General features: G+C 43.2%; 1 protein-coding gene across 6 annotated transcripts in view; it reads right to left on the bottom strand.

The window, feature by feature from the left end:
• Positions 1 to 24,129, bottom strand: part of SFMBT2 (Scm like with four mbt domains 2) — a 216,808-nt gene that overhangs the window by 97,377 nt on the left and 95,302 nt on the right. For 5 of the 6 annotated variants that reach the window (XM_072749599.1, XM_072749597.1, XM_072749602.1 and 2 more), the window contains exons 5-7: positions 14,900 to 14,988; positions 12,971 to 13,217; positions 4,326 to 4,423 (exon numbers count right to left, since the gene is read on the bottom strand). In XM_072749599.1, the coding sequence (XP_072605700.1) occupies positions 4,326 to 4,423; positions 12,971 to 13,217; positions 14,900 to 14,988 (434 nt within the window). Of the gene's footprint in view, positions 1 to 4,325; positions 4,424 to 12,970; positions 13,218 to 14,899; positions 14,989 to 24,129 lie in introns of those variants that run through there. The other variant, XM_072749603.1, reaches the window with a different exon arrangement.

Below are 24,129 nucleotides of genomic sequence, written 5' to 3'. Positions count from 1 at the left end.
CGAGCATCTCCCTCACCTCTAACCAAAATTCCAGCAAAAAAAAAAAAAAAAAAATCTGCAGACACGAACCCGCTCAGTAGCAACAAAGGTATGGAAGCAAAAGTACAGATGAACCAGCAGTGACTAATTTAGTACAATCAACAGAAGGAAATCCTGAGGCTGCAGCAGCAAAGCCGAGAACCAACCCAGGGAAACTGTGGCATCTTTAGGAGACTCAGAAACCAGTAATAACCATATATGTCCAAAACTGGGAGTGAATGGGGGGACACTTGGGGGGTGCAGTCAGTTGAGCGACTGACTCTCGGTTCCAGCTCAGGTCGTGATCCTAGGGTTATGGAGCCCCGCGTTGGACTCTGCACTCAGTGCAGAGTCCGCTTGAGATTCTCTTTCCCTTTCCTTCTGCTCCTCCCTGCCTCCCCATGCTCCTTCTCTCTCTCTCTCTCTATCTCTCTCAAATAAATAAATAAATAAATAAATAAATAATAAATAAATAAAATCTTAATAAACAAACTGGAGGTAAATGGGAGCAGGTGAGGGAAGGGGTCCCCTCCCCACCCTGAAAGACCAACCGTCCTCCCCAGTCTCCTCTGGAGAGGGTGAAACAGATGGCCCCTGAGCTGTAGGTGTGGGTCCCTGGTCCCTCAGTGCCAAAACCCCCAGCCCTCTTCTCCCCAGCTCACCCAACACCACCAACAGCTGGATTTTGAGCCCCAAGCTGGAAGTTGAAAACTACCCCCCTGGAAAATCAGCTAAGGAGAAAAAGCCACGGTATAAAGAAGCAGCTCTCCAAGGTCACCTACATGGACCAGCTCCACCCTCGGCTTTCTAACCTCCCCTTACTCGAGAGCCACGGTCAAGGATTTTCTGACTTCGTCGGAAAGCCTCTGACAAGGACAACCAGAATCAAAAGCAACATGGAGAAAACAGATCATTCAGGGAAGAAAAAAAAAAAAAGCTTTTAAAAATCAGTAATTCCAACAAGAGAAACTCATGCATCTGTGCGGTAAGAAGACGAGGCTGTAAACAGCATCCAGCAAAAACACACCAGACAAGTGGTCGTAAAAACATGACAGCACAAATAAGTTCAGGAAACTTCTCACAGTGGTGCAAACAGACAAGGAAATGGAAAATAGAACTGAAAGAGAGAGAGAGAGAGAGAAGTAAAAAGCCAGTCCAGGAGTACCGCATCCACATACTCACAAATCAAGAGAGCCAAAGAGAGGTATGAGACATCATTCGAAAAAAGAAATTTAAAAAATAAATAAAAAACAAATAAAATAAAATAAAAAATTAAAAAAAGAAAAAAAGAAACGTCCCCAGATTAAAGGCACAAGCTGCAGGTGCCAGAGGTGGCCAGCATCATGGAAGGAAACGGATGCCCACCACGGCATTCCACTGCGAAACTGCGCAACGGTGGGGGAAAACACAAGATTGCAGGGAAGGAATAGAGAAGGGAGTGATACCTCCAAATTCTTGAGAAAAGCCTAGAATTCTCTACCCAAACTCTCACTGAAGCATGAAGACAGAATAAAGACATTCTCCCGGACTCAACGCGAGACACGCTGTGGGCCGCCACCACCAAGATGGCTTGTCGTGTCGTAGCAGCTTCATGACCTGAGGGGAGAAGGCCAAACAAGGCAGACGGAGACCGTGAACAGCGTCGGGCTCATTGGGATCAAATACAAAACAGGTTCCCAGTCCCTGCTCTCGGCCCAGCTGCCCGGAGCCGAGGAGAACATTCCATTCACGTCACAGAAAGTAGCGCTCGGGACTGTTCCGGGAACAGGAGTTAAGCTATAAAAGCAGAAAATATAAACCAACTGGTTCCTGTCCGTATGTCTCAGGGATGGCCGGTCCCTGGAGTTCATAGGAGCTCTGGCAGACGGCAGCTCAACTACGATAAACTCTAATTCTCTAAAGACCAGCTCAGGGATCCCTGGGTGGCGCAGCGCTTTGGCGCCTGCCTTTGGCCCAGGGCGCGATCCTGGAGACCCGGGATCGAATCCCACATCAGGCTCCCGGCGCATGGAGCCTGCTTCTCCCTCTGCCTGTGTCTCTGCCTCTCTCTTTCTCTCTGTATGACTATCATAAATAAATAAAATTAAAAAAAAAAAAAAAAAAAAAAGACCAGCTCATGACTCTGCTGACTCGACTCTTGTAAACCGAGAAAAAGCAAAGCCAGCCTATTACCCAGACATCATTCAGCTATTTTCCCCTCCAAAGAGCAGGAAAAGGCCTCTTTCTTTTTTTTTTAAGGTTTTATTTTTTTTTAAGTAACCTCTACACCCAACGTGGGACTCGAACTCACAACCCCAAGATCAAGAGCCGCATGCTCCACCAACTGAGCCAGCCAGGCACCCCAGGAAAAGCCTTGTTTCTTCGAAAAAAGTAGGCTTATACCTGCTTCTTACTTTGTCAAGAGCAAATAATAACCCATTTAGGAAAACATACACCAGCAGTAACACTACAAAGAGAAGCAAGAAAATGACCGCCGCAAAGGCAAAGGCACCAGGTGCCTTGGCAGAGCCAGGAGAGCATGTCTGGGAAGGACATGGAGAAGGCTTCTTTCTGGTGGTGACTTCCCGAGTCTAGACCTCACCTGTTACTCAGAGCGCCCCACACATGTGGAATGTATTTCAAAAGAAAATCCATTTTTTCAAACCTGAGTGACATGATCCAGTTTATGCTTTTAAAATATTACTAAGGGGTCGTCTAGGTGGCTCAGCGGTTGAGCATCTGCCTTCAGCTCAGAGAATGATCCCGGGGTCCCGGAATCGAGTCCCACATCGGGTCCCCACGAGGAGCCTGCTTCTCCCTCTGCCTGGGTCTCTGCCTCTCTCTGTGTGTGTCTCATGAATAAATAAGTAAAATGTTTTAAAAAATAAAATTTTATTTATGTTTATGTTTAAATAAAATATGACTAAGGCCACCATGAAGACAGTGGACATTGACCATAGAGGTGAAAAAGGGGGATGCAAAGAGGCCGTAGAGCCAGATATGTAATGGAAAAGTAAAAGTTGTTTTTAGTTATTACTTTTACCTTTTCCAGGGGAGGATGTTACCAGGAGAGCAAGAAAGGAAGGAAAGAAGGAAGCAAGGGAAGGAGGGAGGGAGAAGTGAGGAATGAAGTCATTGATGAGTTAGCAAAAACAAAACAAAACCCTCAAAACATTGTTTCATTGCCAGTGATCACTACCCCTACTAGCCTAGTCTATTGATGCTGCTCCTCTTATACAGTAGGATCCAAACACTGTAGAAGTCATCACTCAAACTTCAGAACATAATTTTATCACTAGTTTTAAAAGTCATCTTGTTTTTTTAAAGACTTTACTTAATCATGACAGACATGAGGTGGGGGGGGGCAGAGACACAGGCAGAGGGAGAAGCAGGTTCCTCGAGGGGAGCCTGGACCCCGGGATCATGCCCTGAGCCCAAGGCAGACGCTCAACCACAGAGCCACCCAAGGGTCCCTAAAAGCCATCTTTTTAGGTCCAATTTTATAAACAAGGAAAAGTGCAGCTAGAGAAGGTTCACAATTTGTCGTGATGGGTTTAAATTCCGAGTAAGGACTTTGGTGTACCAGCGCCCACACCCAGGCCCTAAGCTCTTGCTGCCCGGGTATTCTCCACAGGGGATGTGTACAGCACTGCGGAAATGTGCCCCGTCGGGATGGGAAGACCACTTTCTGCCAGGTGACAGCAACCACATTTAGAACTGCCCCAGGACTCGAGGTCCAGGTAGGACGAGGACATTTCAGGACTTCCTCTGGGCCGCACACATCATCCCCGCCCACAGCTTCATATTCATCTACATGGAACTGTTAGGCCTAATTTTCAAGTGTCAGGAACACAGTGATCCATTTCAGTTGTGTGTTTCTTTCCCCTTCTGTTGGCACCCCCAAACCTCACGGCCTACGGCCCATCAGATACTCACTCACTCAAACTTCTTGGTCCATCCAGAGAACCGACCGACCCGTCAAGAGGAGCATCATTTTCTATTATTTTTACCAAACAAATACCAAAAACAGACTTGCTAACTTTTTGCTGTTGTTGTTGTTCCCTTTGTGAGGAGTGAAGGTGTTATTATTCTATAATGATACATTATGGAGAAAAACAAGAAAGCCACAGAATTTCAATCAGCATCTTGTAACACGAGTACTTGGGAAGATGACAAAACAAAGCACAAGCTCACAGGTAACATTTTAAACATTTCAAATGATACCTGGCTGAGCAAGTGGGAAAGGATTTGCTATGAGAAACTTTTCACTCAAGAACGGCTGCTGTTGAGAAAAGTAATAAACAAGTCGCTAGGAACCGACATCTTACCTTAAATACTTCCATCGGAAGAGGAAACTGTGCGGCATCAGTGAGGGATTTTTCCAGAGCACATTTCCACTCAGAGGCCATCTTCAAAGGATAGATTTCTGTATCAACAGCAAACCACATAAGCATTTAAGGACTCAAATGTTCTGCGGGTGGTTCTCTCTTGAATTTTATCTTCCAAGTTTTCAGAGTCACTCCGTGCACTCAGCAACCGTGAGAATTCACACCCTGCCCCATAAAAGGCCACCTGCTGATGGGATTTTCCGATGATTAAGAGCAACCTGAGACTCAGCTATCAGAAATGAAGAATAAACTTCACAGGGCCCCTTCAGGGAACATTTGCATGCATTCTGTGGGCATTCCATATGTAATTTATTGGCACAAATCACATTAGCACCATCTCCAGTCATCCGCTGCCCCAAATTCCATGCATCACCTGGGAAGTAATATCCACTGATGAAGAACTTATTATCGGATAAATTTCTAAACTTGAAATGACTCTTGTCTGGCATTTTCAGTTATTACAGCATATTTTTCACTAAATCTCTAAGCTCTCATATGCTAAAAATAGCCCATGTAAGCCAGAAAATTATTAAAAGGTAAATTAAAATTTACCAACCAAGTTTAATATTTACACTTGAAATGTTGCTAACACACCACATGTTGCCCATATTTTCCCCCAGGCGGTAGTGGGGGTGTAGAGATGGGGGGGTGGGCAGAGGGATTTATGAAGGGAGGTTACTCTGGCTGAATGCAAAATAGAGAGAAAAAATTTGTTGAGCACTGTTTTCACCGATTGCTGAGACTGCAGGGGGATTTTATGATCTGATCTCAACGGATTTAAGACCTTATCAAAATAGGATTTGCAGAAGCACTCAGTTGAAGGAGATATGTTTATACCTTCCCTATATCAACCCAGGCTACTTCAGACAGACCGTCAGGACATGAATATGAATTTAAGCACAGTTAAAAGGCAACGTTAAACCTTTGGGGCCATATTTTTAATTTCTTGCATGTCTGCTTTTCAGCGCACAGCCATATATTTCGATGCCCACAGCTTTTGAACTCACCTTGAGCCTAAAGCTGTGTTTCAAGCAGTTTATTGAGCCTTTTCAGGCTCCCGTAATTATCGCAGGACAGAGATGCCACCAGAAGGAGTCAGGTGTTCAAGGCACAGCCCACTGTCACTCACAGTCAGTTACGCAAAGTCACGTAAAGGGTCATTAATGACAAAACGGGCTCTACTGTAGATACTGTCTATAATCCTTTTTTAGCATTTTATTCATACTCTTCTACCTCGGGAGAATTTTCTTTCTCTCCCAATTTGGCATCTCTATATCAGAATAAGAATAGAATGGGATTCCTCTTAGGAGCTTCTGACATATAACACAGTGAGGCCTCCGTTATCTCCTGTGCAGAAAACAGATGAATGGTACCTGTATCACCCACAGCTGGGCAAGGGGAGCAGAGGGAGAAACTGCTTGTCACAGGGTCCCACAAAGGAGCAAGAGGGGCCAGTTCACAGCCTTCTAAATTGTCCTGTGAGGACGAGAAGATGGTTCAGCCCAGGGCCACTGCACCAACATCTCAGTGGAGAGGAAGCAGCTCAGACGGCTCCAGAGCCCTAAGCATGCCCATGACACAGGTCAGGAGGGGGCTTAGCATGGAAACAACACACAAGAGCCTAGAGTTCCCAAGTAGGTGAGAATAAATCCACTTCCCCAGGGATCTGGAAGCTGGCCAACAGAGAGTTCAGCCTTGGCATGGTGGTAAAAGGAGAAGCAAGGCATGAGAAAGGATGACGATGAGACAGGAAGAGTGGGAAAAGGCAGTAGAGGGTCCACTGTGTTGGTGTCTGGAGTCCCACAGTCTGGGGGTGGCAGAAGGTAAGAGGAGGGTAAGAGAATTGCGGCTCAAAAAAAACTATGCCAGACAGAGCCAAAGCCCACCTGGCCAGAGTTCAAGCTGGACACTTAGAACTGAGTCAGGTGACCCGGTGACCTCCCTATAGGGACGCAAGCAGCCCTTCCTGACAACCGTGTCCACACACCTGGCAGAGCACGATGGGACCCACTGTGTTGCCCCAGAAAGCCGAGCTCCTGGTCCTCTTGATACTGTCTTTCTCCTACCAAAAACAAAAGCCTGGTGCTATGGGCTGAATGTTGCTGTCTCCCCAAAATCTTACATTGAAATCCTAACCCCTGAAGTGATGCTCAGGAGACAGGGCCGTTGGGTGGTCATAAGGCGGGGGGGAGCCCTCATGAATGGGATTAGTGCCCTTACCAAGGAAACCCCAGAGAGCCCCCTCAACCCTCCCAACACGTGAAGACACTGCAAGAAGGCAGTTGTCTATGACCCAGGAAGCAGGCCAGGGCCTCAGCAGACACCTGCAGTTGCCTGGATCTCGGATTTCCAGCCTTCACAACTGTGAGAAATGAATGCTGCTATTTCTAAGCCGCTCGCTCTATGCTATATATTCCCTGCAGCAGCCTGAATCGACTGAGAAACTGAGGTTCCACAGGATTTGAGTCTCTGTCCTACACTCTTAAGACCCTTTGTCTTCTTTCTGAGGCTACAAAGCCCTAATATGGAATGTAACCCCATGGCAAGGCACACTTCTCTTAAAAGGTGAAAATCAACTGCAGTTTTTGCAGTATGCTCAACCACCTGCAAAAGCTAAACACCTAATGGTTTCAATAAGCAGAGAACAATATTCTATGTGTGTGTTTCATTAGACAGCGAGGCGCTTGGTTACACCAGCAAGTTTATGGACAATAAGTAGCACCATTAAAAGAACATAAACTATTTTCTTAAAATGATTGTGTTGCAGGTGATTTAATAGAGTGTATCATGTCGATTTCTGTTTGTGGGGAAGTAATAAGCAATTAAAATCTGGCCTGATCCATCTTTAACTAGAAGCCTACATGAAAATCAGGCAAATCCCCTCTGGGCAAGCGTTTGGTGGACTCTCGCAAGGCAAGAGCTGCGGAAAGCAAGAGCAGAGTGTGAGACCATCAGCTCAAGCCTCAGACTCAATGAAGGCCTGGAGGGGTGATCACCTTCCTTGCGACCCTGCAACCACCACTCCTTCCTTCTTTTACCAGCAAGCAAAGACTGGTCTTCAGTTGTTAAGAGATGCTGGGAAGGCTATAAACTGAATGTTTGTGTCTCCCCACAAGTCTTATGTTGAATCTCTCACCTTCAATGGGATGCTGTCTGGAGATGTGGTCTTTGGGAGGTATCAAGGTTAGAGGAGATCATGAGGGTGGGGTCTCCAGGATGAGATTAGTGCCCTTATGAAAGAGACCCCAGAGCTCTCTCTCTCTCTCTCCCTGTGTGCACATAAAAAGGCCATTCACAAATCAGGAAGTGGGCTCTCCCCAGAACTCAACCCTGCCAAGGTCCTAATCTGGGATGCCCATCCTCCAGAACTGTGAGAAAATCATCTGTGTTGTCCGAAACTACTCCACCCTCTGCAATAGCATTTCATCATGGTCACCTGAGTTAACAGTTATAAAAAGTGTCTTTGGACTGTTCTCAACTAAGAAACAGCTCAGAAACCTCCTGACTCCACAAACTGTCTAAAATAGAAAGAAAAAGAAATGGTTGACATAAAGATTGTGAAGGCAAAAAAAAAAAAAAATTACAGGAAAACATCGATAGATACATGTGAGAAAGACCTCACAAAGTTATGTGTTTTCAGTCTCTGCAAAAACATGGAGGACTCTACCTCGATTTCTGAGTATCCAGAAACATGAAAGCAGGTGGGGTCTCTAAAAAACCTCTTGACCTCGGGGCACCTGGGGAGCTCAGTGGTTAAGCGTCTGCCTTTGGCTCAGGGCATGATCCTGGGGTCCTAGGATCAAGTCCCGCATTGGGCTCCCCACTTGGAGCCTGCTTCGCCCTCTGTGTCTCTGCCTCTTTCTGTGTGTCTCTCATGAATAAATAAAATCTTAAAATAAAATAAAATAAAATAAAATAAAATAAAATAAAAAATAAAAACCTCCTGACCTCAACAACCTACTTAAATTTCTTAGAAAAGCAAATATGACCATAAAACTCTGACTACAGATTGAATACTCAAAAAACGCCCATCATTTGGGGTAAGGCTCAGCAGCACAGCAAATTCACAATCACTCCCCATTTTCCAGAGGAGGAAAGCAAAGGGACTACCCGGGGCTCTGCAGCGAGGAACAGGAGTGCAAGAAGCTAACTTGGACCTATGTTGGTTCCTATTCTGCTAGCTCCCTCAAGCTTGAGGGTAAACATCCCCTTCTAGGGGAACAAAAATTACCGTGAAGTCCACAGACCATATTCTTGTGCATTGGGTAGATCCCAGAGCTACGCTGGGTGCTAAATAACAGAGCATCTCCACTTGATCTGACCCGTCTTCAAAAACTCCCCTCATATATCAGGGTCAAAGAGGATAGCACAGCCCTGGCCATTTTGGGGGTGTCTTCACAACAGGCCCTCCCTTCCAGATTGGCTTCCAAAGCCCCATCAATTATTGGGCTCCTGGAAGGATGTGGCTGATTTCCCCCCCCCCTTTAGACACACCCAACTTTCTATTCAGTCAATTCATTAGACAAATATTCGCTAAGCAACTACTATGTGCCAGGCACTGCTCCAGGCATTGGGAGAGAGAGGGGAAGCAGACACCGATGTTCAGTTCAAGTGGCTACAAAAATCCTCTTGGTTCTAAACAAAGCAAGGTGGGGGGGTTGGCCATGCCATATCTGGAAAAACAGACCCCAACAACGGGACATGCTTAGCAACCCAGTGGAACACAAAGGAGGCCCACATGCCAGAAAATCACTACATGGGGGCAGTTTGCCCTCCACCCAATACTGAAGGAAAGGGACAATTCCAGGCCCAGCTTATAAAGTTGATTTAATTCATGGGGGGGAAAATGACCCTTCGTCTTCCCCACACACACACACTTTTTTTAAGCCTCCCAACGTTAGTATAACGGAGAAGGAGATTTGGCCTGGGAGTTTGGGCACCAGAGTTCCAGCTGCAGCTCTGCTCCAGTGGTGTGACCTTGAACCACCAAGTCTTTTAACCTCTCTAGGCTTCAGACTCATTACTGTAAAACGAAGGGGTTTGGAATGATGCCTGAAATAATGTCAGTTAAAACTCTGCCCCAATGACTTCATTCTACTTGTACAGGGCGAAACTAACTGGAAACAGAACCCCTTCTGCAATGTTCTTGCACCACATTTTTTTCCTCAAGCAAAAACAAAAACAAAATAAAAAACTGAAAAACAAAAACAAAAAAATGGTCACCAAAGGTGACCAAAAATGGTCACACTAATGGTCACCAAAGGAGAGATGAGGGGGACAGGGAAAGAGGTAATGGGGATGAAGGAGGCCACTTGCTGTGATGAGTCCCGGGTGATGTACGGAAGTGCTGACTTGCTGTATTGTACACTTCTTGATGAAGCCTGAAACACTCAGGACTTGATCACCTCACATTTCACCACTTCCTGTTCCCTCAGCCATTCTTCACTGAAGCGGGATTCCACCAACACCTACATGCACCCTGGACAGCCCTGGGTGGGAAGCCCCAACCTATTTTCTCCGATATGTGCACAGTGACTGTAAGCCTCTCTGGAGGATGGCATAAAAGCAGCCCCCTCTCCTAGGGTTTTTGAAAACTAACTGCACTTCCTATTTCCCATTTCTACCTTTATCGGTACTGAACAGTTGAAAAATATCATGCCCTTTACAGAGTGGGAAGATTCAGTAGAACTGAAAAAGAACTATGGTTCATTTTAGCAATGGTGGCAGTCAGTGGGGCCACACAGCCAAGCGGGCATGGGGGTGGGGGTCACATGGCTTTCTCTCATGGTGCACCCTAAACATCTATCCTCTCACCGCTGCCCCCACACCTCCAAATCTCCCTCTCACACTTAACACTTCACATTTAGTTCAGGGTTTTTGGGAGTAAGAATAAGAGTTCATCTTTTTATGCAAGTCTGAAGTTTCATTCCCAGCTATATTTCAGCAAAGGAAAAGAGGAATGGGTACTACCATGTAACTTCTAGGTTATGCTGGGTCTTGAAATTAATTTACACAAACCCAAAGTAACTATTATTATTATTATTTTATTATTGTAAATAATAGGCAAATTATAGAAGCAGCCTGTGTGTCCACTGACTAACGAATGGAATATATATATATATCTGTATATATATATATATATATATGATGGAATGTTACTCAGCCATCAGAAGGAATAAAGCTTGCCATTTGCAATGACTTGAATGGAGCTAGAGAGTATTATGCTTAGTGTAATAAAATCAGTCAGAAAAAGACAGTATTGTATGACTTCACTCATAGGTGGAATTTAAGAAACAAAACAAATGAGCAAAGGGAAAAAGATAGAGAGGCAAAACAAAACAGTCTTAACTCTAAAGAACCCACTGCTGGCTACAAGAGGGGTGGTGAGAGGATGGGGAAACAGGTATGGGGAGGGGAGAGTGCACCTGTCATGATGAACCCTGGGATATGTACAAAAGCGGCAACTCACTGTATTGTCCACTTACATAACACTGTATGTTCACTAACCAGAATTTAAATAAAAACTTTAAAAAATAATAAAAACATGGGTAATAATCATCACCCTGCATGTTGCTCTGCTAAATGAGCCAAGAGAATCCAGTTTTCATCTTGTAACTGCCGCATCCGAAGAACTAAAGGCCACAGCTGGAGTGTCCTTTTGCCTTTTATTTTCCTCTGCCCTTACAAAGCTTCTCTTGTCAACAATTTAAATGTTGGGAAAATAACCTCTTAACGATGAATGCCTTCTCCACATACTTTAAGGAAACCCATGAATTCTTCCATGAAATGGACAACTCGTGTCCAGAAAATTACTAAGACAAGTAAATGCAATTTATTCTTATCTTATAAAGATATTAAATGATCTAAAAAAGAGAGAAAGAGCTCTCCTATGCAAATATTTCCCAAGTTTCTATGGTGACACTTTCCATTCTTGCTTTTGAGTATGAGTCCTATGACTTCACAGCAAAGGAACATTGCACAGAACCTAAGAAGCCACTAATAATCCTTCGCTTTGCTATAAATGTTCACACTGGCAAATACAGGGATCTCCTAAAATTTATAAAGCAATTAAGATACTAAGCTAAGATTTATACACCCAACTTCCCACACAAAGTAAATTTCTCCTGCTAGGTTATGAATCCCAAGGCAAATGTGAGCTTAGATCTTTTCTCAGCACTGACAGGCCCTTTGTTTGTCATCATAGTCCAAAATTACTCAGGGTATAAATGGATTTCCTGGCTGCTTCTCAAAACGTTGACAACAATAATACTAATAAAATACCATGTTACGTGTCTATATGCCTGTCAAACTCAACACAAATGCAAATACATGACATACAGAACCAAGAATTTTTTTTTCAATTAAAGCCCCTGAGTGACAGAAAAGGAAAAAAATGTAACTCCTCAGTTTCATGTACTTGAGACTAGCACTGGCAACTAATAGGAAAGAAAAAAAATCTCTGGCAATTTTAACAAATGATTTGGCTCTTTGCTTCCAATATACCTCGTGTAGTTGATCAGAATGAGAAACAGCAACTTCTGGAAGAAATTAATATTTCTACCTTGGCACCTTTAATTCTGTAAGGATCCAACTTTTTTTTTTTGTTCTGAGGATACCCATCAAAAGGTTTGTAAGGCCAGTAGGTGCAGCAGGGGGAATGGGAAGAAACGAACACGGGGCCTAGGAATTTGAACTACAGCACATCCCCCTCTCCAAGCTCGATGACCTGGGACAAGTAGCCTAACCTTAGTCTCCAATTTTCTCTGCTGGAAAAGGAAATATTCACACCAAACAAGGAACACTTTTTTGTAATCAAAACAAAGGCATAGCAGATAGAAAATCACCTGGCACATAGTAAACATTCAAGAATGGTTAGTTTGTGAACGGTGAGATTTTTGCCCAGTGAGGTATGTCAGGAAGCATAATGCACTGTCTTATCCAGTTAAGTCTGTGGAAAGTCATTTGACGGTGCCCTTGAAGGTAATTAAAATCCATGACGTGCCAGGAAAAACGTATGATGATTTTCTCTTTGCTAGTTCCAGATCAGGACAGATTATATGATGATATGCATTTGGTTGGATATTCAGATGCATGGATAGATGGATGGGTGGATGGAAAAATAGGTGGGAGGCTAGACAGATGGAGTAGATGCATAGGTGGATGGATGGGTGGTTGGATAGATGGAGGGAGGGATATAGATGAATGGGGATGGATGGATAAATGAATGGATGAATGAGTGGATGGACCATAGAGGATATATGGACAGACATATTTTGGAACCTCCTTCCAAGACTGTCAAAATTCCTAAAAAAAGGGGGGGGGGGTATGACCAAGCCCCAGTTCATTGTGTCTTTCATTTGTGAATCAGTGATTCCAGGGGAGAGAGATCAGCATCACCACAGCTTCCATGGTTTTCTCCTTTTAGGACACTATTAACTGAGGTCTTGAGTTCTAGTTTCCATTGAGTATTCTGAGGTTAAAATGCTTCATATTCACGTACACATACCACTCTCCAGAGACACATCCTGGAAAATACCACATCTTTTTCCAAAATACTTCGCAGCATCAAAAGCTTTGGCCCTTACCTGAAGGTGGATCCATTCTGTATTTATTCTCTTGACACCAACCAACTGGTCGAAGTCTGTAATCCAAGTAAAACAACCACTGGTCATAGGATTCAGTGTCCTCCAATCCCACATAGCGAAGGCGTAATCTTCCTCCAACATTTTCAATCACACTAACTATCCAGTACTGAAAAGGGCTCTGAGAATCCTGAAGTTCTATTAAGGAATCAACTGTAATGAGGTCTATAGGGCCTTTCCCTCGCAGAGGCTGTTTAAACAGAAGCAAAACTCCTTATTTTAAACTTTATTTTAAGGTTCTCATGGAAACAGATGACAGTTGAAGATAATATTTTTTTCACACCATCATCCAAGCTACTGGCAAACAGTCTGGTGTCTCCCTCCACCCCCATCCTCATCCCGCTCCTTCCACACACACGTTCATTCCCCCCAGCCCTCTGTCCACCAACAAGAATCATAAGTAAACAGAACATAACAGTTTGTGCTCGGTTCTCAACAAACAAATCACCCTTCCCAGATAAAACTGCATTTGTTAGAAATAAGCATGCTTTTAAGAAGAGTCACACCAAATTGGCCTCCAGCTAGAAAATATGTGGTAGCTAAATGTCTATTTGCCCATAGATGGTGGGGTATAGACTTACCCCGGGACTCAACAGACATTCATTCATCTTACAAAGGCTACCACACTAATGATTAAGATGCTCTCATACTTTATGTGAGCAAAGTATGAATATGCATACATGACATGTCCAATACACATTAACGATCAGATACATCAGACAATTATGTAAAGTTATTTCTACACTTAACTTGATTATTGTTTTAGAGAATATATACATATATATACACACACATATATATATATATAATTACTGCCCCATATAAGCAACCTTCTCAGCATATGTTAGCACTTGAAAAGGGTATTTGTTCAGTCAGCCTTGTAGGCAAATATGTTTTAAAAAAAAGAATGAACAGAGTAATACAAGGGGTGAAGAATCATCATTTTGGTCTGTTAACCAAACAAATTAGGAGCCATTAAGATACACAAATACACCAGGCAAAAATCTTCACAGAACAAAACCGGATAATGGTATGTTAGACAGCAGTGCTCCAAAAGTCAATGTCATTTATAAGAGGAGGGAAATGCACAGTTAATGTTAAGAGAATAATGATAATATCAAAATCCACATCGTATCCTTGTTATTTAGTATGATTCCCCCTTTTGATGGGGGGCATTCCTCAAGCAGATTTGGAGACTCGATAATCATTTATGACAGTACCATGTTCCTTCTGTTGTACAATATACAGTAAATATTAAAATGCTTTATCATAAAATTATTGTCAAATGAACATTAAGATTGCATATTAAATGATGTTCTCTTCAATACCTTAAAAATAAAATAAAAATAAAACCACACTGAAATACGATTGATCAGGTCCCCTCTTGTTTTCACAAGGGAGGCTAATTCAATTATTACGTTAACGCACGTGTGTTATCGTCAGGTTACACATCCAGAATGGAATTGTTAACGAGACCATTTATCATCATGCTCCAAGACTACAGTAGAGCACATCCAGGCTTTGTGGTCACCTCTACAAAACAGCTATCCTCCGGGATTTTATTTACAGTCACTAATCTAGGACAGAGGCTTACACGCACAGGATAGTGGGAAAGATACCCTAATATAGTGATTATTTACAAACATGTTCACACAGAACCAATTTTTCCACGTTATTGATTGTACCACAGGTGAAGATGTTTCAGTGCCATGAGACTCATTAACCTAAACAATTCAGGGAGGAACAAGAAGTTAGGCTCTCTGGAGAGAGATATCCACATGTACACATGTACCTGCTGAAGGATATAGGCAAAGGTGCTCATGTAACCGTGAGGCTTCAGACACAGAATAGCTGAATAACAACAATACATACACCTTCTAGAAGGTTGGCAGGTGCTGTCCGGGAGCCAGTCAAATCACGAATGAGGAACTCCGTCCAGTCTGTGTACTTCTCTTTGATTGCTGGCAAGACAAAAGAATGGGGGAAAAAACACACACACATGCACATGTTAGCACAGCAAGGGATGATCAGATAAGTGTAAAATCACGGCACTTTTCTGTATACATGTGTTATTTCCACATTTCTCTTCATTTTAAGCACCACGTTGAAATGGGGGCAAGAAATCTGTCCACGAGGGGTAAATTCATGTCTACCACATGCCTCAATTTTGCTGGGCATGGGGGAGAAGGGGGAATTAAAGAATATGGGGCCCTGAAGTTTGATAATCCACCCAGAAACTTCCGTGGGCAAAAAGAAGGGATCGTGAAGCACAGAATTCAGGGAGGGTCCAATAAGGAAGAGACCAGTGAGGAGCAGAAGAGTCAGAGGACAATTCACAGGCAGAACAAGAGTGATGGGCTCTGAATTACACAACAGGTTTACACAGGCAGGTGGAGAAGAGGAGGAGGGATTTTTTCCAGATGGAGAGGCACCAGCTGAGGAGCCTGCTCCAGGAGGGAGGAAGCAGGCAAAGGCAGCGCCCTCATCACCAGCTCCGGACGCTGCAAAATGACAACAACGCTGAGCAGCAGCCCAGAGAACCAGGGTGCACACTCAAAAAACAGGAAATCCCTGCGTAAAATGAATCTGAAAATAGTATAGGGGTTTCAGTGGAAACAAAAGGGGTTGTTGGGCACAGACACCCAGGTGAGAAGCTGCGACAGCCCTCTGAGTACAATAGTGATGGGGCCCTGAACAGTTGAGACCACTCTGTGAACAAGGAAGGAATGCACCGGACCCATCTTTGGAGAAAGAAATTTCAGACGTTGGAAGCCAACAATCTCCGAGTGCTTAGACCCCCAAACCTTGAGAAACACATTAACTTCCTGGAGTATCTCCCAAATCACAGATCTCCAAAGGCTTCCATAAGTTATATCCACATCCAGCAGAGGCCCTGAACCTTCCTGGGGCATCACAGGGTTCAGGAAGTCAGCAACAGAGGAGAAGCATGGCCCAGATTGCTGTCTACCCAGTCTGTGGGCCACCTGGAGAGCCAGCAGGCCGGTGAGCACTGCCTAGAACACATCCAATACTTACCCTTTGTGAAAGGTTCGAGACTCAGGTGGTTTGCACATCCCTTGTGTTCTGCAAAGGCATGATGCAACAATTCTTTGCCCAGACCTCAAGGAACAGAGTTATCACAGAAGGAAACCAGGCAGAGGGACAGGCAAAGTCATGGCATGAGGGTGACCTGGGCGCCATAGCAGGCTCTGCCGAAACTGGCTATGACTTTGAGTCATTTACCCAATTTATCTTATAATTTCTCCTCATTGGGATAACGGTGCTAACATTTTTGCTTATGGGCTGCTATAAGGATCAAAGAAGATACATATGTCAATGAAATATAAGCATCCCGGGCACATAACACACAATTGGTAAGTAGCAGCTTTTGTTTTGTTATAAGTGTGTATTAATTATTACACTACACTACACTCTTGCCAAATACTTATTGTTCATTCCCTCAAACTCCAGGCTGAAACTGTGAACACGTGTTGGCATGCCTGCCAACAGAAGGGGGAACAATCGAAACACCTGCTATTTGCATCGCACCTCAGTCAATATCCCTCTCTTACCCATTAATGATCACAAGACCCTGAGAAAAAATCCAGTGGGAGAATTCAGACACTGTAAAAGAGATCCAGACAAGGCTGCAAAGTCCAGCTTTATGCCATACAACATCCTGACCACGGCCTTGCTGAAGAAGCAGCAATTCACTCATCATCGGCTTCTACCACCAAATGTTCTTTCTCAAATAAAATACCATCTTCCTCATTTTCTACACACGCACTCAAAGGGTAATGCATGTATTTGGGGCAGGAAGTGTTACTGTGTCCTTTTCCAACGTTAGAAAGCACAGCAATCATCTTTCAATGCTATATCTGTTTCTAAATTAGCCCCTTGGTTTGTACTAAATGATCTGTGTCCCTCAAAATTCTTCCTGAATCCTAATGCCCGACACTGCGTTAGGTGGGGTACCCTTGGGAGGTCATGAGGGTGGAGCCCTCCTGATGGGGTTACTGCCCTTATAATGAGACATCCCCACCCCCGGAGAGCTTCCTTGACCTTTCCACCACCATGTGCAATTACAACAGGAGCGCTCAACTCTGCACCAGGACGTGGAATCTGCTGGTGCCTTATCTTGAACGTCCAGCCTCCAGAACGGTGAGAAATAAATCGCTGTTGTTTACAAGGCATGCAGAGTGTGATATTTTTGTTGTAGTGGCTTCAATGGGCGGAAACAGCCCTCCAACGTGCCCACAGTTCCTGAGGGAACCAAAGGCAACGGCATACGAGACAATTGAATTAAAATCTGCATTCACCTTAAACTTCACAAGCGTAACTATAACTTACTCTGTACCTTGTGATCATCGTTAACAGTGCTCTGAGGGGGATGTTTCTAACTAATTTTTCCCAAGTTCATAGAAAAAACAAGGGTCAGGGCCAGCCTCAAACTCAAGTAAGCAGATGCCAAGCCTACCAAGAGTCTTTCCATGGGAATCCAGGATTCTCAAAGCTTTTGCAAGGAGAGAAATCAGGAATGAATGTAAACCCTAGGCACGACAGAGATAATATGAAAATCACTGTCTAACCAAAAGTTCCAAGAGGACAATATACAACTGCACCCAGTAAATATGCATTTCATATTTCTTTTTTAATGATTTTATTTATTTATTCATTGAGAGACACACAGAGAGGCAGAGACACGGGCAGAGGGAGAAGCAGGTCCCCCCAGGGAGCCCGTGGGACTCAATCCCAAGACCCCAGGGTCACGACCTGAGCCGAAGGCAGACGCTCAACCACTGGGCCACCCAGGTGCTTCTGCATTTCATATCTCTTTACAAAAAAAAAAAAAAAAAAAAAAAAAGGCCTATCAGCATAGCCAAGTGAAGGATGGACCTGAACTTGACAGACTTTATGTCCATACCCATTGCAAGAATAAGGTTCAATTCTTCACTTAAGGGTTGATTTTAACATTCACATAATCAAAGTTAACATTTAAGTTAAAATTTTTTAAATATGCCATCACCCTATGAAGACATCATGCAATGTTGAAACTGGGCTGAGTCACAGTGAGAGAACACTAGAGATAGCTCCGAAATTTATACTTTGTGAGCCTTCCGTTCCAGAGGCCCTATAACTATCTATTAACGACTCTACACGAGGCTCTGAAGCAATCTTTTATGCGCCATAGAATATCTGGACAAATTACTCTACCTGAAAAATGTACCTTAGCTGTAAAGATGCACCAACAATTTTTGATCAGGAGGTAGAAAGGAAACAGTTCTCAGGAATATCGTTACATTTAAAAGAAAAACTGTCAGTCAACATTTAGTTTTCAAAACTCTAAATGTTCACATGTAAGATCTATTACAGAAAATTCTGCCATCTATTTTTTTTAAAAAATTCAAGTAACAAGTCTACAATTCTCAGTCAATGGACTTATTTTAAGTAATATTGAATTCAGTTAAATTTTAGTACAATGAAAAAAAAATTTAGTACAATGAAAATTGCCCAGAAATTCCTTAGAATTCATTGCAATAGAAGCTGATCTTATTTTCCAGGGAGTCTCCATAAGTCTCTAATTAGAAATTTTAAGACTACAGATGTTCATTTACTATAGAACATCTCTCTGCAAAGACTCAAAGTCAACTAGCATGGATGTCGAACAGAACAATCTTTCCCAAATAGGATAACCAATTTTTTGCCCAATGGTCATTCTCTTTTCCATCAGATCAAATTCCAGAAAACCTACCACCTGCCACATCAGATGTGAACTCTCCAGCAAGAAAGACACAGTTAAAGTGAAAACAAAGTAGATGGATAAAAGTTTTTCCATAACGCTGTAATGACTTCCTCATGTTTTTAACTCATACAGAGACACTCCTGAGAGTTCAGAAGAAGATTCTTTATTCACAAGAATAATTAGGGGTGTCTGGGTGTCTCTGTGGTTGAGCGTCTGCCTTCAGCTCAGGGCCTGATCCTGGAGTCCTAGGATTGAGTCCTCATCAGGCTCCCTGCAGGGAGCCTGCTTCTCCCCCTCCCTATGTCTCTGCCTCTCTCTGTCTCTCCTGAATAAATAAAATATTTTTAAAAATAAAGAATAAAATCAGGATCTTTGTGCAATCCTCTCATGAACATGTTTTCAAGGTTCTACTCAGCTTTAATATTATATAAACTCAGCAGAGGTAATATATATACTTTATCCAACTTTGCTTTTTTTAAAAATCCAAGTCACATTCCTCACTTTAACACCTCATTGCGGGGAGAAACCCACATCTCACTCACTGAAGGAAGGGATCATGAACACAAGTTTCAGATAAAGAAAACACACGCGTGCGTACACACACTTCTTGTGAAGACATTCAGAGGTGGCCCCCAAATCCCACAACAGCATTATGGGGTTTACAGAGCTGTCTATAAAAAGGGTTCCAAATAGGGGCTCCTGGCTGGCTCAGTCGATTGAACATGCCACTCTGGATCTCTGTCTGGGTCATGAGTTCGAGCCCCACATTGGGTGTAGAGATTTTTTTTAAAAAAGAAAAGGGGGATCCCTGGGTGGCACAGCGGTTTAGCGCCTGCCTTTGGCCCGGGGCGCGATCCTGGAGACCCGGGATCGAATCCCACATCGGGCTCCCAGTTCATGGAACCTGCTTCTCCCTCTGCCTGTGTCTCTGCCTCTCTCTCTCTCTCTCTCTCTCTCTCTCTCTCTGTGACTATCATAAATAAATAAAAAATTTAAAAAAAATTTAAAAAAAGAAAAGGTTTCAAATGAAAGGCAGAAGATTACTATCTTTTTTTTTTTTCAGGATTTGGGGAAACACCAGTTGTGCTGGACTCCCAGGCCCATCACATGCCTACAAACAGAGAGAATTCAACGATTCTTCACTTCTCCAAGAGGCCGTCCGCTGCGGACACGCATCTATGGGTAGAAAGCTGCTCATCACACTGCCCATTCAGGCAGATCCTGAACACTGAGACCCAAGCTGAAGTCAGAGGGACACACTCCTCCCCGCTCTGTCCACGTCACCAGGTGGAACAGGTCCAGTGCATCATGCCTTTCCACTCCCTGGAAAGATGAGAAGAATTACAACGAGCAGTCAGGCCACCTTCGCTCGGGTATCCTCCATGTAAAAGAAGAGTCACATTTCTGTATCTGCAGAGCTTAAACACACAGAGGCTTTTTTGGTTCTTCTTTTTAACTCATTTTTGTTTTTTTTTATTTATTCATTCATGAAAGACAGAGAGAGAGAGAGGCAGAGAGGCAGAGACACAGGCAGAGGGAGAAGCAGGCTCCATGCAGGGAGCACGATGTGGGACTTGATCCTGGGACTCCAGGATCACACCCTGGGTCAAAGGCAGGTGCTAAACCACTGAGCCACCCAGGGATCCCCGTTTTTGGTTCTTTATGGCCATTTTCATGACACTCTTTCAACCAAAGCTTCTCTGAACTTATTTTGTTGGTCACACTGTTGGTTCTGTCTTGCTGTTGGGGTGTTCCCTTCTCCCAGGGCTTTTTCTCCCATTTTCAAAACCTCTCAATACAGTAACCAGAGGATTCTCTCCTCTTGCCTTCCCAGCATCCTCTGATTTGGGGCATCTGTTTTGCTGTTTCTCTATCTCCCATCTTCTCTCCTATGTGCAAGGCTCCCCTGGAGTGTCCAATGGCCCTTGGTCACGTATCACACTTCAACTGCAGACCACAGCAAACCTGAATGGGAGACTGTGACCTCGAGCAGGGGCCTTGTGACTCCCAGTGGGCGTTAGCTAAGTCCTGTTTGGGAAGCAACCCCCCAAGCTAGCCTCTGACTCTCACTACCAAATCAGGTGCCCCATTAAACCCTGCCATTCCCAGCCCCACCTAGAACTCCCTCCTACCCACCAGCACTGTAGGGGCTCCAAGGTCCCCTCAAACTCTCCCCAGCTGTGGGGTTAGAGCAGCCCCCCAAAAGCCTCGGTAGTCACCAAGCCTTCATGGGCTTTCAAGCGGTCAGGAACATTTTCAAATTTCTTTTCTGCACTGGTCTCTCTTCAATTCTCTCTGTTGTTGGTTTATGTATTTTTTATTCCTTTACTATCATTTTAATGGGGTCTCTGGAAGAAGAAGAGATAAATAAGAGTTCTCAATCCACAGAAACTCCTGGCACAACAGAACTGGGCCTTACAATAAGATGTCAGGCAGCAGCAGCCTTTGACTTATCAGGAAACTATTCTTTAACACTGATTTCACTGAAGGAAAGAACTGGCAACAGTGGATCTTGAATTATAAATGGAAGCGCTTATACTTACTATTAAGAATAAAAGACTGTAAAGTTCTTTCCCTTGGAGGTTTTTGAAGGAAAGTATCTACATTAATTTTTCATACAGGGTTCAAATTAAACTATTCCCACAAACAGAAGGGGAGATCACAAAATGACTTGACAGGTCCACGGGATCGGTCAGCTCCCACTGTGTGCAAGGGACCACATCCAGATAAAAGTGCCCTGTCTTCAGTAATCAATACAACTTAGATGAAGATAGTAGTAGCTTGTGAGAAATGCCAAAAAAAATTATCCTGCCACACACACACATACATGCACAAATTCCTTAGTACTCGCCATCGTAGACTGTAGGAAAAAAAATCTCAATTCAATTTTCCGAGACTCTTTCAGTTATATAAATGTACTTGAACAATTACAAAAAGGAATATTATTATTTTGCTCTGAAGATCAGAATTTCACAAAAATACAATCTAAGAACTGTTGGAAGCAACTGACAGAGAGTGATGACTTTTGGTTACAATAGAAACAATGAGTGGTGGTATGAACCACAGAATAGTCTACATTAGTAAAACATGCAATATTTAGGCCATTATAATCATTAAAACCTGGGTCGGTATTTACAGACTCTTAACAAGAAAGCCCTTTGCTACTTAACATTCTACACATTGTTCAGAATTTTCCTCAATATTGGGAATGAGAGCAGGAGAGTTCCTTTGTGTTGAAATTAGATTCTTCCGGGGTCATACGTGACTTTTCCTGGGGATGATTTCATTGGGTGGTTGTAAGCCTTGAATGAGAAAAAGCTTCCTGGCAGTTACCAGTCTGGTGGCACAGGATCGACCATGGTGAAAGTGAAGTATTCTTTGATGATGCTCTCCATTGCTCCCTCTTTAATGCATTCAATGTTTACATAACACAGTCTTCTGTTACTTTTTTTTTATTCAGTATTCTTTTAGAAGAACGTATATGAAATACTGCAAAATGATGCTTTAATGATCCACAAACGAATTCCCTATGATCCAAATTAAACTTTTAATAAACCCGTATATCAGATCACGAATACGAAATGATGGCCATGGGTATACAAACCACATGGTTAATATTTTATTAATTTCAGAAATTATAATTAGAATAAAAATTTCTTCCAGACTGAGATGATACTATTTAGCCTACTAATCCCTTAACTACCTCTCCCTAACTTGGATATTAATGCTAATTAATGCTAATGATCACATCTTCAAACACTGACAAACTGGAACCAAAAAAGAAAATCTACCTGACAATTTAATAATGCCTAATATAAACTGTGATGGGAATCCACTTTGTTTTTAGCCTCTATTCCTGCTTCATCACATTATTATAAAATTGATCACCACCTGTTATCTAGTGGTAAAATGCCAATCTCTCCAGTTACACTTGGCAGTAATAGTGTTAATACAATAGGATACATCAGGCACAAAGACAGTCACTTGCTGAAGTTTTTTTATGAGGCCAAGATCAATAGTGAATAGATAATACACAACGCTTACTTCATCAGTATGAATGTTTACACACAACAGCTACTTTTTTAATTGACCCTGCAAAGCACACTATAGTGCCATAGTCTACATGTCTTGCACATCCAAGCCCAAGTTCTGTTTTTTGCATTACGTATAAAAGCACACACAAACAAGAACACTAGCACACATGAGATCATCCTAAAACTCAGAATTCAAATCAGATTTCCTCACATTGGCACTCCAATCTGGCATAAGCAGTAGCTTTGCAACTTCACATCACTTGTAGTGAAGTTGCTCCTACAGTTCTTGCAAGTCACAGCTCCTTGGAAAATGAATGCATTCTAATAAGCTCTTATGGTATTTCATTTGCCTGTTTAAATGGAAGTACATCAGTGCATATCTATTGGCAGTAATGCATTGTTGAGGATATTTGAGGGGACTGCATAGTGCTTTTTTGCCAGCTCCTGAGAAAGGCATGCAGTGCCATGTAGGGCAAGAGCTGCAAGGGGTGCCTCCATCGATGACACACAGATTAAGTGGTGCTTGTCTGAAGGGACCACCCCAGCCGCCATGCGTGTTCTCCTTACGTGAAAACCAAGCACTGGGTGTTCTACACAACTGATGTATAGTTGAACACTATATCTGAGACTAATGATGTACTATATGTTGGCTAATTGAATTTAAATTAAATAAGTAACAAAACAAAACAAAATCCCTGACCACTTCCAATCCTGTACCCAGGTCCAGGGAAATCTGAGTCTTTCACCTCCCCATTCCTGCCCCCACTCTGATGCCCATCTGCCCTCTCCAAAACTAGAGGGACCAGACTTATCACTGCAGCATAAAAAAAAAAAAAAAAAAAAAGACTGAGCCAAGCCATCCCCTACAAGTCCTAGAATGATGCAATCTTGTATAAAAACTTCCCTTGAACTCTTTTCTGAACAGTCAATACCCTACTTCTCTGCTCCCCTCCAAAACCATACTTTTTTTTTTAAGATTTTATTTATTTATTCATGAGAAACAGAGACAGAGAGAGAGGCAGAGACACAGGCAGAGGAAGAAACAGACTCCATGCAGGGAGCCAGGTGTGGGACTCAATCCCGGGACGCCAGGATCACACCCTGAGCTAAAAGCACGGGCTAAACCACTGATCCACCCAGGGATCCCCCCCAAAACCAAACTTAAGCAAGGAAGACTTAACTCTTCACTCCCTATTGCCTCCATTCAACTTCCTCCCACACAAGTACAAAGCCACCCATGGAACCGACACAAAGTACTTTCTCATATGACTTTAATCCCAGCAATGACAACAGATGCCACATTTATCCCTACAGACCAGATCTCT

This window comes from Vulpes vulpes, chromosome 2, assembly GCF_048418805.1.
Source record: "Vulpes vulpes isolate BD-2025 chromosome 2, VulVul3, whole genome shotgun sequence".
NCBI classification, from domain to species: domain Eukaryota; kingdom Metazoa; phylum Chordata; class Mammalia; order Carnivora; family Canidae; genus Vulpes; species Vulpes vulpes.
This window is presented reverse-complemented; position numbering and strand designations above follow the sequence as displayed.